Here is a 16,781-nt window from a genome sequence, read left to right as displayed (position 1 = left end):
ATGGTTCTCCATCTCCTGTCACCAAGGAAGTTATCCAAAGTGGCTTGTGCCAAGATCTAAGAATCTTCTTGTCAAAAGGGAGGGGGGAGAGCGGGTGGAGAGGAGAGGGGGAGCCGGGGGGGAGGGGGAGAGGAGGGTGGGGGGAAAGCAGGGATGGGGGTGAAGGGGGGGAAGTGGGGGGGGAGCAGTGGGAAGCAGGGGGAAGGGGAGGGGGGAGCGCGGGGGGGGGATGGAGATAGTTTTGTTTTTCCTTTGGGTAAAGGCAAACAATTAACACGGCCAGCCACCCCAAGGGTGAACTACCAAAGAATGAGTGGCAAACGGTGCCCTCTTACAGGAGAACATGCACGTAATGGATTGCATCTGCTTGGCTACATAAAAGGTATGATTTCCGTCCTCCTTTGCAATCTCATTAATAGATCATTTGTGATGTTCATCCTAGTTTGGACGGATACTTATAGATTAATAAAACCCCTTCCTTTCTACATTTTTCTACATTTGTGATTTCCTGAGATGGCAGGAAATTTAATTTTAAAAATCTCCTCGACAAAATCCATTTATTTAAGTCCCCCACCAGTACAAGCCTGCCTCCGCTCCCATCTTCCCATCTGCTCTCACACTCACGCCGGGTCGTTGGGGCTGGGACCCACCTTGAGGCTCGCTGGGAAAAGGCGGTGAGATCACGCGAGAGCCACAATTCCCTGCGTTCCCTGCGCCCTCGGCCCGGCAGCGGCTTCTTCCGGTCTGCAGGCTTCGGAAACCGAAAGGACTGTGCCGGGGACACCGCGCCGAGACCGATTCACCTTCACCTGTGCAGAGCGCCAGCTGACCCGAGGAGGAAGCCAGGCGAGCAGTGGAACATGAACGGAAGGGTGGATTATTTGGTCACTGAGGAAGAGATCAATCTTACGAGAGGACCCTCAGGTATGTGCGGGACTTGACTCGGAGCAGGGGACTTGAGGGTGTAATTGCAGAGCAGACATTTGTTTTGCTAACCCGGGTTTACCTGGCCTCGGAGCAGGCAGGCCCTAACCTCGAAGTTTCCTGTAAGCTTTCAGGCACGTAGGAAAAATCTTGGCATCCTTCGTTAGTCAGATAACGGGTCTGAGGACTCGGCTTCATAATCCAGTCGGTTTACCACATGCGTTCACAGCCAGGAAGGGATTCTGTCAGCTAATGGTGCTAGATGAAACGAGAAAAGTCCTGTTTCTAAGCCAGCATATCGCGGATACCATCCCCTTCCTACCTTTGTGTGCTCGATCCCTGTTTCTGAGGGACCGGTTAGTTTTTTGCAAAACATCCAAACTTGGTACTACTCCAGAATTGTTCAGGGTTTTTAATTTTTTGCTCTTTCATTTACAAAAACCAAAACGCTATTTCCTAGGCCCCATCTTCAGAGTATTGGATTCAGTATGGATTTTGGTTTTTGTCTTTTAAACTGAACACCTCATGTGGTTCAGATATAGCCAGATGCTCACTTACCTCTTTTCCGTGACACTTTATTATGCTGTGCTTTTGACATGATTACAACTGCCTTTTTTGAAGTTGGTTGCCTTTTCTATAAGGCGGTTTAATTTTTCCATTAGGAGTTTTAGATTTAGGATTACACTACCTAAGGCCAAATCTTTTATCTAGCCTCTTACTAGCTTTGTAACTGATGCAAGCCTTAATTTCTCCTCTGTAAAATGGGAATGGTTATAGAATATACTCCTCTGTAAACTGGGAATGGTTATAGAATATACTCAGAGTGTTGTGAGAGTGAAATGAGTTAATCTCTGTAAAATATTTAGAATATTGTCTGACATATGTAAAGCAGTGTTTTTGCTACTGTTGTTATTGTTAATGGATGCATGGCTAGGTGACAGTTAAGTCTTGCCAAATACTGTATTTCAAGTACCTCTAATCAAGTACTCTGAGTTCTCTGAAATGTCCTTTCATTCTTTTCTCTTCTCATTGCCACTACCTAGAACCACCCGTCACCTTCTCTTATGTGGAATTTTGCAATAGTTTACTCACTACTAATAGATCATTCTTTATGAAACATGACTTTCAGAGTTATCCATATTTGTGTCTTCCATCCTGTTGTTTAAAAAAAAAGGGGGGGGGCAACAGGCAGTTGATCTTACATATAAGATCATATCATAACTTAATGCTTCTCCCAGATTAGATCCTTCCTAATCATTCAACATTCTACACAATTATAGATTGTATCTCATATATTGCCAAGGTCTTTGTTTTATCTCATATCAATGAAAAGATGGAATGGCTATTATCCCTTGTTTTACAAATAAGGAAATCTTGACTTTTACATCATACAGCTCTTATGGGACAGATTTAAGAATTGGATCCAGGTCTGCATGACTTAAAAATCAAACTCTGAAACACTAGAGATAATTTTATTTTGTTTTGTTTTTGTTTTCTCACTGAAATCTCCTCTCTCTACTAGGAGGTTTTCTTATTTTTTAACAAAAATGTATATTTCAGCCAGGTATGTTAGTTTTAGGGTGTGGTGGCACACACATGTAATCCCGGTGTCTCTGGATTCTGAGACAGGAGGATCACAAGTTCAAAGCCAACCTAAGCAACTCAGTGAGGCCCTGTCTCTAATAAAATACAAAATTGGGCTGAGGATGTGGCTCAGTGGTTGAGTGCCCCTGAATTCAATCCCTGGTGCCCCCCCCCATAAAATATATATTTTCTTTCTTTCTTTCTTTCTTTCTTTCTTTCTTTCTTTCTTTCTTTCTTTCTTTCTTTTTCTTTTCTTTTTTTTTTTTTGGCTAATGCTTTGTCTAGTGCATGACAAAATAATCAGTAAATGACCAAACTGATATATTAGAATAATAACATAATAGAATGTGTTTCAGTAAAAAGAACCAGCAAGAAGGTTTGTTTAAGCTTTTGCAAAGTCATAAACAGAATTCTCCAGTAGATAACACTTTGACAAAAAAAGGATGAGGTTGGACATAATGTGTTATAGTGATGGCTAGGAAATTAGCTTAGATACAATAAATAAGGGGAAGAAATAGGTGGAAAAACTCCACGGAACAGAAGAGCTCTGAAGATTAGTCTAAAGGTCAGACAGAGCATGGTGGTGCATGCCTATAATCCCAGCAGCCTAGGAGGCTGAGCAGGAGGACCAGAAGTTCAAGTCAGCCTCAGCAACTTAGGCCCTAAGCAACTTAGCAAGAACTTGTCTCAAAATAAAATATAAAAAGGGCTGGGGGTGGGGTGGGGAGAAGAATTACTCTAAAGGTCTTTTCAGAACAATCCTTAAGAATATCTAGCCATTATTTGGGGGAAACAGAAACGAAAGATAAGCAGACAGGTGCATCCCACTTTGTGGAGCCGTATGACTAAGTGGATTATATTCGAATAATTGTGAAATTATTTATTGAGGGAAAGACAACTAAGATGATAGAAATGTTAGTTTTAGAAGACACAAAATTAAAGTAAAACTTTAAAATTTATTTACTGTTTGTTACATGTCTACATATGATTAGGAATTTTTGATACTGAAGGACAAGAAATAATCCCTGTACAATAGGATATTTGTTAGTTAAAAGAAAATGAGGGGCTGGGGTTGTGGCTCAGTGGTAGAGTGCCTGCCTAGCACGATTTGTGAGGCCCTTGGTTTGATCCTCAGCACCACATAAAAATAAATGAATAAATAAATAAAGGTATTGTGTCTAACTGCAACTAAAAAATAAATATTTTTTTTAAAAAAGAAAGAAAATGAGACTAAGCCAGGCAGGGCAGGCCTGTAATCTAAGAGGTTTGGGAGGTGGAGACAGGAGGATTGCCAGTTAGAGCTAGCCTCACAAAAGTTAAATGCTAAACAACTCAGTGAGACCCTGTCTCAAAATAAAATACAGAATAGGGCTGGGGATGTGACTCAGTAGTTGAGTGTCTGAGTTCAATCCTCACTACAAAAAAAAAAAAAAAAAAAAAAAAGAAAGAAAGAAAGTGAGAATAAAAGTGTCACTGAAAAACAAAAATCAACTAAAGGTAAAAAAAAACCCTGTATGGATGAAGTATTGTTAATTACTTAAATTGCAAGCATTAAATGTTTCAATCAATAGGCAGAATGGAATAAAAAAGATCCAATGATATTCTGTTTGCAACAGATTCACATTAGAACTAGAGACACAAATAGATTTATAATGAAAGAATGAAAAAGAATATTCCATTCAAAAGATTGCTGGAATGACTGTACTAATTTCACACAAAATAGATTTAATGTGAAAAAATTACAAGACACTCAGGGGCATTACATAGTAAAATTTTTATTGGTTCTTTTTAGTTATACATGACAATAGAATTCATTTTGTTATAATTATACAAGCGTGAAATATATCTTATTCTAGTTAGGATGTACATGTGTGATGTGCATGATGGTGGGATTGATAATGGTGTATTCATATAAGTACATAGGAAATTTGTTTTGGATTTATTGCACTGTCTTTTCCTTTTATCCCCTCTCTTCCCTTTCTCCCTCTTTACCTTATCTACTGAACTTCTGTTTTCTCCTCTTCCCCCTTATTGTGGTTAGTATACACATATCAGCAAAAACATTCAACCTTTGGTTTTTGGGGACTGGTTTATTTTACTTAGAATAGTTGTCTCCAGGTCCATCCATTTACTTAGAAATGTCATAAAGTCATTCTTCTTTATAACTGAGTAATACTCCATTGTGTATTTATACCACATTTTCTTTGTCCATTATCTGTTGAAGAGCATCTAGGTTGGTTCCATAGCTTAGTATTGTGAATTGTGTTGCTATAAACATTGATATAAACATCACTGTAATATGCTGATTTTAAATCTTTTGGATTTAAACCAGGTGTGAGATAAATGGGTCAAATGGTGGTTCTATTCCTAGGTTTTGAGGAATCTCCATACTGCTTTCCAGAGTGGTTGTACCAATTTGCAGTCTCACTCAATGTGTGAGTGTACCTTTTTCCCCACATCCTTGCCAATATTTATTGTTACTTGTATTCTTGATAATTGCCATTCTGATTGGAGTGAGATAGAATCTCAGCGTAGTTTTAATATGCATTTCTCCAATTTCTAGAGATGTTGAACATTTTTTCATGTATTTATTGACCATCTGTATTTCTTCTTTTGGAAGTATCTGTTTAGTACTTTGCCCATTTATTGATTGGGTTATTTGGTTGTTTTAGTTTGAGCTTTTTGAGTTCTTTGTATATCCTGGAAATTAATACTCTATCTGAGGTACAGGTGGCAAAGATTTTCTCTCATTCTGTAGGCTCTCTCTTCACACTCTTGATTGTTTCCTTTGCTGTGGAGAAGCTTTCTATTTTGATATCATCCCATTTATTGATTATTGATTTTACTTCTTGCACTTTAGGAGTATTGTTAAGAAAGTCAGTTCTGAGCTGACATGTTGGAGTGTGGGCCTACATTTTCTTCTAGTAGGTACAGGGTTTCTGGTCTAATTTCTAGGTCTTTGATCTACTTTGAGTTGAGTTTTGTGCAGGGTGAGAGATAGGGGTTAAATTTCATTTATGTAGGAATTTCTAGTTTTATCAGCACCGTTTTTTGAAGAGGCTATTTTTTTTTCCAATATGTTTTTGGCGCCTTTATCAAGTTTGAGGTAACTGTATTCTTGTGGGTTTGTCTCTGTGTCTTCTATTCTGTTCCATTGGTCATCTTATCTGTTTTGGTACCAATGTCATACTGTTTTGTTACTATAGCTCTGTACTATAATTTAAGGTCTAGTACTGTGATGCCTCCTGCTTTGCTTTTCCTCACTAAGGATTGCTTTGGCTACTCTGGGCCTCTTAATTTTCCAGATCAGTTTCATGACTGCTTTTTTTTTTTTTTATTTATATGAGGAATGTCATTGGAATTTTGATGAGAATTGCATTGAATCTGTAAAGCACTTTTGATAGTATGGCCATTTTGATATATTAATTCTGCTTCTTCAAGAATGTGGAGGGTCTTTCCATCTTCTGAGGTCTTCCTCAATTTCTTTCTTTGCTATTCTGAAGTTTTCATTGTAGAAGTTCTTTACCTCTTTTGTTAGAGTAATTCCCATGGGACTATTGTGAATGGAATAGTTTTCCTAATTTCTCTTTCAGCTATTTGTTGTAATATAGGAATGCAGTTGATTTTGGGGTGTTAATTTTGTATCCTGCTACTTTGCTGAATTCATTTATAAGTTCTAAAAGTTTTCTGGTGGAGTTTTTTGGGTCTTCTAAATATAAGATCATGTTGTCCACAAACACATATAGTTTGAGCTCTTCTTTTCTTACTTGTGTCCCTTTAATTTCTTTCTTTTGCCTGATTGTTTCAGCTAGAGTTTCAAGGACTACATTGAATGGAAGTGGTAAAAGTGACCACCCTGTCTTGTTGCAGTTTTTAGAGGGAATGTGTTCAATTTTTCTCTGTTTAGAATGATGTCGATCTTGGATTTGTTGTATATAGCTTCTACAGTGTTTAACTATGTTCCTTTTTTTAAAAAAAAAGTTTATTTTTTAGTTCTAAGTGGACACAGTTTCTTTATTTCATTTTTTTATGTGGTGCTGAGGATCAAACCCAGTGCCTCACACATATTAGGGGAGTGCCCTACCACTGAGCCACAACCCCAGCCCATGTTCCTTTTTCCCTATTTTTACATAATAATTATTAAAAAATCAGTTCATCAGAAAGAATAATAACTGTAAACTTACATGCACTAAACAACAGAGTCCCAAAATACATGAAGCAAATGTTGAAGAATTGAAGGGAAAACAGATGATTTTACAGTAATAGTTAAATTTTAGTACTCCAGTTTTCAGTAATAGGACTATCAACAGATGAATAAAGAAATAGAGGACTGAACAACATTATCAACAAATAACAGACATACAGAACATTCCATCAAATAATGGCAGAATACCATTTCTCAATATATGATATTGGATTAACTAGACATTCATTTGCATAAGAATGAGTTTTATTCTTGCCTTATGCAATATATAAAAATTAAAAATTTATGAATACCTAAGTCCCTCTCTGATCTTATTTTCACCCTTCAAACCTAACCTCCACCTTGTATGTTCTTCCCTTTGAATATCTACTCTGATATGTCTTTACATGCACTTTGTAAACAGGTAATAGTTTTGTATTTACTTATGGGAAGATATTATGCTGTGAATATCACTATAAAACTCATAGAAGAAGAGATAGGAAAAATCTTCATGATTGGATTTGGTGATGATTTGTTGGGTATGACAGCAATTGCAAAGACAACAAAAAAAGAATAAGAAATAGGGCTTCATCAAACTTAAAAATGTTGTGCATCAAAGGCCATTATCAGGAGTATTAAAGATAATCTACAGAATCAGAGAAGATATTTATTATTTCTGATAATAATTAACAAGCAGAATATGTAAAGAACTCAAACTCAACAACAACAAAACAAATTAAAAATGAGCTAAGGACTTGAATAGACTTTCTCCATAGAAGATGTACAAGTGGCTGATAATCACATGAAAAACATAATCAACATAACTAGGCATTTGGGAAATGCAGATCAAAACCACAGTGGGATGCTACTTTACACCCACTGGGATGACTATTATAAAATAAATAACAAATCTTAAGAAAAATGTGGAGAAACTAGAACCCTATGCTTGCTAATAGGAATGTAAAATGGTACAACCACTGTGAAAAACAGTTTGGCAATTCCTCGTATCATAAAACATAGGATTACCCTGTTTTCTAATACTTCCACTTCTGTGTATACCCAAAATAATTGAAAGCAGAGACTCAAACAGATGATTGCATACCAGTATTCATAGGAGTATTATTCATAGTAGCTAAAATGTGGAAGTACTCCTAATGTCCCTTGACAAATTTTTAAAATTTGGTATATTTAATCAGTAGAATAATATTCAGCCATTAAAGGAAAGAGATTCTGATACATGCTATAATGTGGATGAACCTTAAAGACATTCTACTAAGTGAAATTAGACACAAAAGAGAATTATATTATTCCACTTATGAGATATATAGACAGAATACATAATAGAGGTTGCCAAGATGTGGAAGGAGGAGAGAATGAGGAGTTATTGTCTGATGGGTATAGAGGTGGGTATTTTTGTTTATTGGTTTTGTGAGTGTGTGTGTGTCTTTGTGAAAATTCTGGATATGAATAGTGATGGTTGTACAATATTGTGAATGTACTTAATGCCACAGAATTATATAATTAAAAGCCATTAAAACTATAAATTTTACATTAAGCATGTTTTACCATAATAAAGATTTTGTACCCAATAGTTTATTTGATGTCTGATGAAAATTAGTGGGATTGATTTTGTGGTAGAAAAAGTTTCCATGTAGACAGAAGGACAAACACAGTGTTTGTCAATCTAGTGCTCATAACTCAATTAGTGATTACAGTCCTTGATGTTAATTGACTATTTTGTTTCATATAAATTATTTCTAGATTATATCCAGAACAACAGGTTGAACGGTTATTTTACTTTATAACTTTAAGACTTTATAGTCAAGAATCTGAATGAAATGCAGGGTTTTTCCTTCTCTGACCTAAAGATAAGCAGTAGGGACCTACTACTATGACAAAACTCCAGTCTTTCTTCTGGAATATATTACTGATGGGGACTGTTCTCAACCACTATCTTAACATTGTTTTTTTTCAGAGCTAGCTCAAAGACCAGCTGGCTCCCAAGATAGCAAGCAGTGCTTAAAAGACTTTTCTCTAAAATAGTACATTTTTCCATAAGGATACAGTATGGCAAAATGGTTAAAAGCTTAGACCTTGGCATCAAACACTCTTACTTGGAGTTTTGGCTTCACCAAAAGCTTTGTGACCTTGTGACCTTTTGTAAAGTTGCCTAATCACTCCAAAACTCTTTTTTTTTTTTTTGGGGGGGGGTACTGGGAATTGAACCCAGGGGCACTTAACCACTGAGCCACATCCCCAGTTATCTACCCTCACCTCCTGACCCTCACCCCTCTCTGTTTTTTTTCTCTATTTTATTAGAGACAGGGTCTTGCTGAGTTGCTTAGGCCCCTGCTAAATTGCCTAGGCTGGCTTTGAATCCTCCTGCCTCAGCCTCCTGAGCCACTGGGATTACAGGTGTGTGCCAGTTGCACCAGCCTTCATAACTCATTTTTAAAATTCATCTGTATGGAAGTATAATGTATACTATATTACTTCATAGATATTAAATACTCAGCAAATATTAACTGTTGCTGTTGCTGTTGCCTTTACTTATAAATGGGCTCAAGGTCCAGACCTGTAGTCAGGAGGAGTCTAGAAGAATGTGTTTCTCATTTAGCTTTCCAAGGTTCTTCTACTAAACACACTTTCTTTTCCTCTCAATCCTCTAATGGTATCATTCTGTATCACCTGCAACCTTTCCTTTTTTGGACTGCTCATCAAAATTAGAGACTGAGCAACCCATTTTAATTTTGTTATATTTAAAAATTTATTAGCATATTATAACTAGAGTTCACTAAGCAATATTTTTCATTCACTCGGTTTTTTAAAACATTTGCTGAATCCCAGTCTTTTCTTTCTCCCATTGGCCTTCATCCTTTTTGGACCTTAGATGTTGAGAGTAGATTAATTATATCCTTCAGCTTCACAGCATACTATTGTCATCAGTATATCCGTCTCTGGTCTTATTTTTACCCCTCAAACCTAACCTCCACCTTGTATGTGCTTCCCTTTGAGTATCTACTCTGATATGTCTTTACATGCACTTTGTAAACAGGTAATAGTTTTGTATTTACTTATGGGAAGATATTATGCTGTGAATATCAACATGACATTTTAAAACTCTACCCATGTTTTTTTAAAATTATTTTTTAGCTGTTTTGTTTATATGTGGTGCTGAGGATCTAACCCAGGGTCTCACGCATGCCAGGCAAGCACTCTACCACTGAGCCACAACTCCAGCCCCCTATCCATGTTATTTTAATATGATTATTAGTGCTTCTAACTTTTAACTGTATTTTAATCTGTTTTCCAAAAGGTGAACATTTAGATTACTGCCAGTTCCACAGTACCACAAAATGTCCTGCAGTAAACATAGTTTTACATTAATATTTGTAGATGGGATGATAATATGTGTCCAAACTGGGATGATTTTGAAATTGAAAAGGAACACTTAATAACACTGGGGCAGAAGGTGTATACCACAACTTCCAGACAAACTAGAGTATGTGAACACCCTATTCATGAAAGATTTTTCTAGAGTATAGCTAATAATTAGAAGATATGAATTGGATAGGCTTTCTCCTTCCAGTTGTTTCAGATTGGCATCTGTTCCAGTTTGTTGATAAAATGTGCTGGATGATTGTTGTAAATTTAAAAATATCACCCTTGCCAGAAAATACTCCTAAAGGGGATTTCTAGGTCACAGGTTATAGACTACTTAATTTCTTTTTTTTTTTAAATATTTATTATTTTTTAGTTCTCAGCGGACACAACATCTTTGTTGGTATGTGGTGCTGAGAATCGAACCCGGGCCGCACGCATGCCAGGCGAGCGCGCTACCGCTTGAGCCACATCCCGGGCCCATAGACTACTTAATTTCAATAGTTTAAGTTCTAATGTAGTCTTTTCCTGTTTATAGGTGGGTGGACTTTTAAATCTGTCTAACCATTTTTCAGGAGTTCTCACATTTGTACTGTGTATTTATTCCTCCTCTTGCAGCAAAACTATATAGTTTTGGTAAGTAGCCATTACTAGTTTATTGATAACTACTCCTAGAACCTTACTCTAATATAACAACTACTGTGTGTTTTATAAAGAATTGTTTTCATATTTTATGTTATTGGGTCCTAGTACTACTCTTTGAGGTAGAGGGGGCAGAATTTTTAATCCTTGTTTTACAGAAAAGGAAGCTGAGGATCAGAGATAAACTGACTCACATTTCTGGTAAGTTATGGAGTTGAACTTGGAATCGTTTCTTTTATTTGCTTCTACGGTATTTAAAAGGGACAGGCAAAAAGATAAACTTCTGTTTGTGATTAAAAAAGGGATTGTCCAGTTTAGCTTTGCCTTATTCAGAACCTAACACAGTACTTGACATGTGATAAATAACTCCTAGTTTTTATTGAACAAATAAACTGGGGATTATCTAGGGATACTCAGGGTCCGAGTTTAAATTTTTATTTTAATTTTAATACTGGGAATTGAACCCAGGGACTCCTGTGCATTTGTATGCTAGGCAAATGCTGTCCTATTGAAGTATATCTTGAACCCCAGGTTTGAGTTGAAACACTGTTACTCAATGTTGTGGAGACTTCCATTTATAGTAGCAAGGCTTTGAGTTATAGATGAGCTAAGTTCTGTAAACGTGGATGAAGAGGGCTTTACATCAGCCCAAGAGTTCTCATTTTAAGTGGTTTGGTTCATTTATGACAGATGTTAGCAGTGAGTTATAAATGTACCTATATAATGTGATATTAAGGGGTGGGTAGTAGAATGTGCTTGTTTATAATAAGTCTCAGTAAGATTTCTTCTACTTATCTTCTTTTGGATACTGTTTTATTGCTTTAAATAACCTGTGGCAGAGTTCCTTCTCTTGCTAACTGTTGTAATGCATTTGGCTACTTAATACTTGCTTTCTTTTCCCAAGATCCCCAGAGACAACAGCATTTTGGTGAGACTCCAACCATACTGAGGATGTTGGATTTCATTGAAAGATTTTCTATAAATAGTTTGTCCCAGGATTGGGACAGGCTGATTGGCCTCATCCCCCTTACCCAAACCTGCCATTGTTTTGAAGTCATTTCAGAGCCTTCCATAATCTGGATCTGTCTACATTTTCACTTCATCTCAAGTTATCAGAACCTCCCTAATGCCCCCATCTTCTATGATACAAATTAAGAGTGCATCTTTCATCCTACCAACAGGGAAAACTTTTTAGAAAGCCCACGTATTTTCTCTTTTTAAGTATGTGTTTTTACATTTTCTTTATCCATTAATCTGTTATCTTAAACAGATACTTAAAGAGAGGCTAGTAGTATAAAGGTGTCTATGCCTATTCCTTCCAGTTGTACCAATGCATTTGTTTTTTAATTGTTTCCAAATTATTTCCTTTCTCTTTCTCTCTGTACTGTGGCCCTGAATTGTACCAACCAGTAGTAGTTAACATAAAGAAGCCCCTAAAGGAGTTTCAGAGTTTCTTTTTCCTATTTATTTTTTTTCCTTCCACTTTTTTTTTTTTTTTTTTTTTTTTGGTACTGAGGATTGAACCCAGCGGTGCTTAACCACTGAGCCACATCCCCTACCCCCCATCCCCGCTTTTTTAAAATTCTAAGTTGCTGAGGCTTGCTTTGAACTCATGATCCTTCTGCCTCAACCTCCCAAGCCACCGGGATTACAGGTGCGCATGGTGGTGCCTGGCATCTCCACATTTTTTATTGTTGCATTATAGTTCTACATATTGATGGGATTTGTTGTTGCATATTTGTACATGCACACAATACAACAACATAATTTTGCCAATATCATTCCCCTGCATTCCCCCCTTCCTTCCCTGCCTTATACCCCTTGGTTGCTTTCCTCTACTGATCTTTTGATTTTTAGGGGGTCCACTCTGACCTTTGATTTCCTTTTTCCCCCTCTAGTTTCCACATATGAGAGAAAACATACAATTCGTAACTTTCTAAGTTTAACTTATTTTACTTAACATGATGGTTTCTAGTTTGATTCATTTTCCTACAAATGCCATAATTTCTTTTTTCTTTATGGTTGAATAAAACTCCTTTGTTATATATCACATTTTCTTTATCCATTCATCTGTTGATGGACACCTAGGCTGATTGAATAGTTTGGCTATTTTGAATTACATCTTCTTTTCTTAAATGCATAGGTAAAATCCCTTTATGACAATGGTTTCTATAGAGTGAAATTCTTTCTACAGCTTAGTGGTTGGTCCATGGAAACGGCACTTTGTTAGCTTGCTAGCTTTGTTAGCTCAGCTAGCTTGTTAGCTTGCTTGCTTTCTGTATTTTATTGTAATAAGAACAGTTAAATCTACCCTGTTGACATATTTTGAAGTGTCTGGATCTGTCTACCTTTTCACTTCATCTCAAGTTATCAGAACCTCCCCAACACCCCCATCTTCTATGATACAAATTAAAGCTGTATCTTTCATCCTACCAACAGGGTACTTAATATTGTATTATTAAGTGGGATTTGGAGGGGCTGAGGTCTCTCACAGCTAATGTGGGCAGTGCTGGAATTTGAACACATCCCTAGCACTTCCTTACATTGCATTTTGTGTGTGTGTGTGTGTGAGAGCAGCTTTCAAAGTTAAACTTGTGTCTATCTGTAAGCACAATGTTCTATACCAGATCTCTAGAACTCATTCATTTTGCATAACTAAAATTTTATACCCATCCAAAATAGTTAAACTCATAGAAATGAAGAATAGAATAGTGTTTTCCAGGAACTAGAGGTTTGGGAGATGGGCAGTTGGTAGTCAGTAGGGAATCAGTTTTATCTAAAGTGAATAAAATTTGGTCATGACTATACCCAAATATGTGGTTATTTGTACTTGAGATTAAAAACAAAAAAAAAAAAAAGGGGGGGGGGATTTTGGTTCTATGTCTACCATGAAGCATCAGTTACCTTTCTGGTTTTGAGGTTTCCTACCAACACCTATCCACTGTCCTCCTCCCATAACACAAAATGGAAAATAATAAATGAAATTCCCAAGATCACTTCTTCCAAAACTGCCATATACAAATTCTCCAGAATCTTGAGAGAAGTATGGAGGGGAAGTTATGGTTGGAAATCTCTTTCTCAATTAAGAACAATTCATTTCATAATTGGTTAAAAGCTTAGGTTCTTATGAACGCAGCTAATCCTGTTACATTAATACTAGAAATGCCAGGAATGCCATCAACAGGATCAAAATCAAATGTGAGCAGAATCACTTAACATCTTACAGGAATGACTATATTCTTTAATTGTATGTAGATCTTTCTGAATGTATTCAACAGGTCATCTTATCTCTGTGTTTGTATTTTCAGTCCTACCTGACCTGAGTGGGCAATTTGGTATTCTTGACCTTAACTCTTGAACTTAACTGACCTTGCTTATGACTATTGTAGCTGCCTCACAGTCTGACTTAACAGCCTCTCCTCCCCTAGGCCTTTTCTCTCTCTTTACTTCTCTAATCCCTTTTCTTTCTTCTTCACCCCCATCTCCTTCATTCCTCCATGATTTTCTCAGGGCTGGGCTTCAACATCGTCGGTGGGACAGATCAACAGCATGTCTCCAATGACAGTGGCATCTACGTCAGCCGCATCAAAGAGAATGGGGCTGCCGCCCTGGATGGGCGGCTCCAGGAGGGTGATAAGATCCTCTCGGTGAGAACTGGCTTCTGCCTCCTTTGCTATACTTTGCTCCGTAGTTCTTAGGTCCTACCCTAACCCCTTTCTTAGAAAGATTGCTGCCTACCTTTTTGGATCTGGAAATATCCAGATTATATAGTTGAATGGGACAAACCTTGCTCAGTCTTCCAGCTCTACCATTGGGCTTGGAGGATAATATGATCTTTGGTTGATAGACATGGCAAATTAAACCCATAATATGAAGTTACTTGCCCAAGTTCCAAAAATCACAAATCAGAGAGAGGTGAAGGACTGGTGTGGGGAAGAGATTTAAAACCCACAATTTTCATCATTTTTCCAATATTTTATCACCTCTCTTTTGCTAAAAATTAAAAAATGAATTTGTATTTTTTTGGGGATTGTTAGCCTCTATAAATTGATTTAGTTTCAAAGAAGAAAAGCAGGAATTCAGTGTATTTTCTTACCCATTATAGACTCGAGCTCTTTCTTACCCATTATAAAGATGAAAAATTGGAATGCAGTTTAATTTTGCTATCTTATCAACTGTGCTCCCATTTCTTCCTGCTAACCCAGTATCAAAATAAATTAGACTTAGCCTATAGTAAATCAGAATACTGGCAAAATAAGAATTTTAAAACTATTAAAATGCACAGCATGCATCTGGCCTCACTTTTCATTTCTGTTCCCCATCATTGGCTATAGTATCACAGTATCTCAGTTGTGAGAGGTAGGAAGGTTAGGTGATTTTTTTTTTTTTTTTGGTCTGTTTTTGTTTTGTTTTTTGGTGATTCTGGGGATTGAAACCAGGACTTTTTGCATGCTAGACAAGCACTCTGCCAACTGAGCTATATCCTCAGCCTGGTTAGGTGATTTTGTAGATTTTTTTTTTTTTTTTAGTTAAACTCCAGGGCTAGCTAAAAAATAACCAGCTAATTACTAGTTGTAAATGATACAGTTGATTGTTATAAAGAATGGAAGAGTGTTGTGGGGGGTAAGTTTTACATTCTTTGGAGTTAGAGGGGGCTTCAAAGGGCTAGACATAAATAAATAGAAATTTGAACTAGTTTCGTTCTTTATGGAAAAAGCCCCTACTTTCTTCTTCACTTGGGCCATAGACTATGAGCCCATGGTCTGAAGAGGAGAAAACTTTTTCTTTCTCTTGTGAATGAGGCACAAAGGTTAAGTTGGGAAGAGGCTGAAATAGATGGATGTAATTTAGGTTAAGAGAAATCTTGATTAAAAAATTAGTCTAAGAGACTTAATTTTGAATCTGCCTCTATAAGAAAGGTATATCCCTTTAAAGACTTTGTTGTAGCTTTGTTTAGAACTTTCCCTTTTGAATTATATCTCATGCAGTTCAGTTGAATAGTGATTAAAGGACATATGTGGGAAGTCTCCTGCTCCTCTGAGTTATTAGATACTTCTTTGCATTTCAGCCCATTTTTTAGTAATATGTGTAGGCAGAGATACAAAGAAAAGAGAATGTCCACCTCTTCTTCGCTTGATATCTGAATATTCAAGAGATCAGGCTCAGCAGTAGTTCTGAATACCTCTTCAAGAAAGCTTTATGACTCCACTTAGTCCCCAGAAAATCAGAACACATAGCTATTAGAGATATCTAAATTAACTCAAAAATGTTTTTTAAAAAATGTGTCCTAACTGATCCAGAATATAAATATAATCTCATGGATGGCTTTATTTCAGTCCATCTCACTGTTTTTACTGTGTCCTAGCCCATTAAACTTCTCCTAGGTGCTGTTTATTAACCTTGTAAGATGGAGACAGGGACAATCTACCTTTCATCTCAAATGCATATTGAAGAGTTTAGAAGCACATGATGTCCTATGGCTCCCCAGAGAAAGACATCCTAAAAACTGTGAATCAACTTGGCAATGGTACAGTAAGGAAAAAGAGTGGGTGGTTAAAATAAAGTTATAGCATGTAGGTAGGATCTATGTGGTTTAGTAATTTGAAACACAAATCACAATCTCAACAGGCTCTGTGGTTAAAGAAAGACTTGAATAATAAAGGTGTTAAGAAGAGAACTAACTATAGTATTTGAAAAGCTTTGGTTAAATGTAGATCATTGCAAAATGAAAACAGTGAGAAGTTTTTAAGCATTAAATGACAAGTAGCATTTTTAGAACTTCAGACCTAATCTTTTTTTTAAAAAATATTATCTTTATTGGCTATATGATATTTCTTTCTTTCTTTTTTTTTTTTTTTTTGGTACTGGGAATTGAACTCAGGGGCACTCAACCTCTAAGCCACACCTCCAGCCCTATCTTGTAAAATTTATTTAGAGACAGGGTCTCACTGAATTCCTTCATTCTTTGCTAAGTTGCTGAGACTGGCTTTGAACTCTTGATCCTCCTGTCTCAGCCTCTGAAGTCGCTGGGTTTACAGGTGTGTGCCACTATGCCTGGCAGACTTAA

General features: G+C 36.8%; 1 protein-coding gene across 1 annotated transcript in view; it reads left to right on the top strand.

Annotated features, from left to right (window-relative positions):
* The first annotated feature begins 732 nt into the window (after window positions 1–732).
* The window catches only part of SYNJ2BP (synaptojanin 2 binding protein), a 31,142-nt gene continuing 15,093 nt past the window's right edge, over window positions 733–16,781 (top strand). The window contains exons 1-2 of the mRNA XM_081293490.1: window positions 733–924; window positions 14,225–14,361. Coding sequence (XP_081149616.1) covers window positions 861–924; window positions 14,225–14,361 — 201 coding nt within the window. The 5' untranslated portion in view covers window positions 733–860. The remainder of the gene's footprint in view (window positions 925–14,224; window positions 14,362–16,781) is intronic.

The sequence above is a fragment of the Spermophilus citellus genome, assembly GCF_964194105.1.
Source record: "Spermophilus citellus genome assembly, chromosome: 4".
In the NCBI taxonomy this organism is placed as follows: Eukaryota; Metazoa; Chordata; class Mammalia; order Rodentia; family Sciuridae; genus Spermophilus; species Spermophilus citellus.
This window is presented reverse-complemented; position numbering and strand designations above follow the sequence as displayed.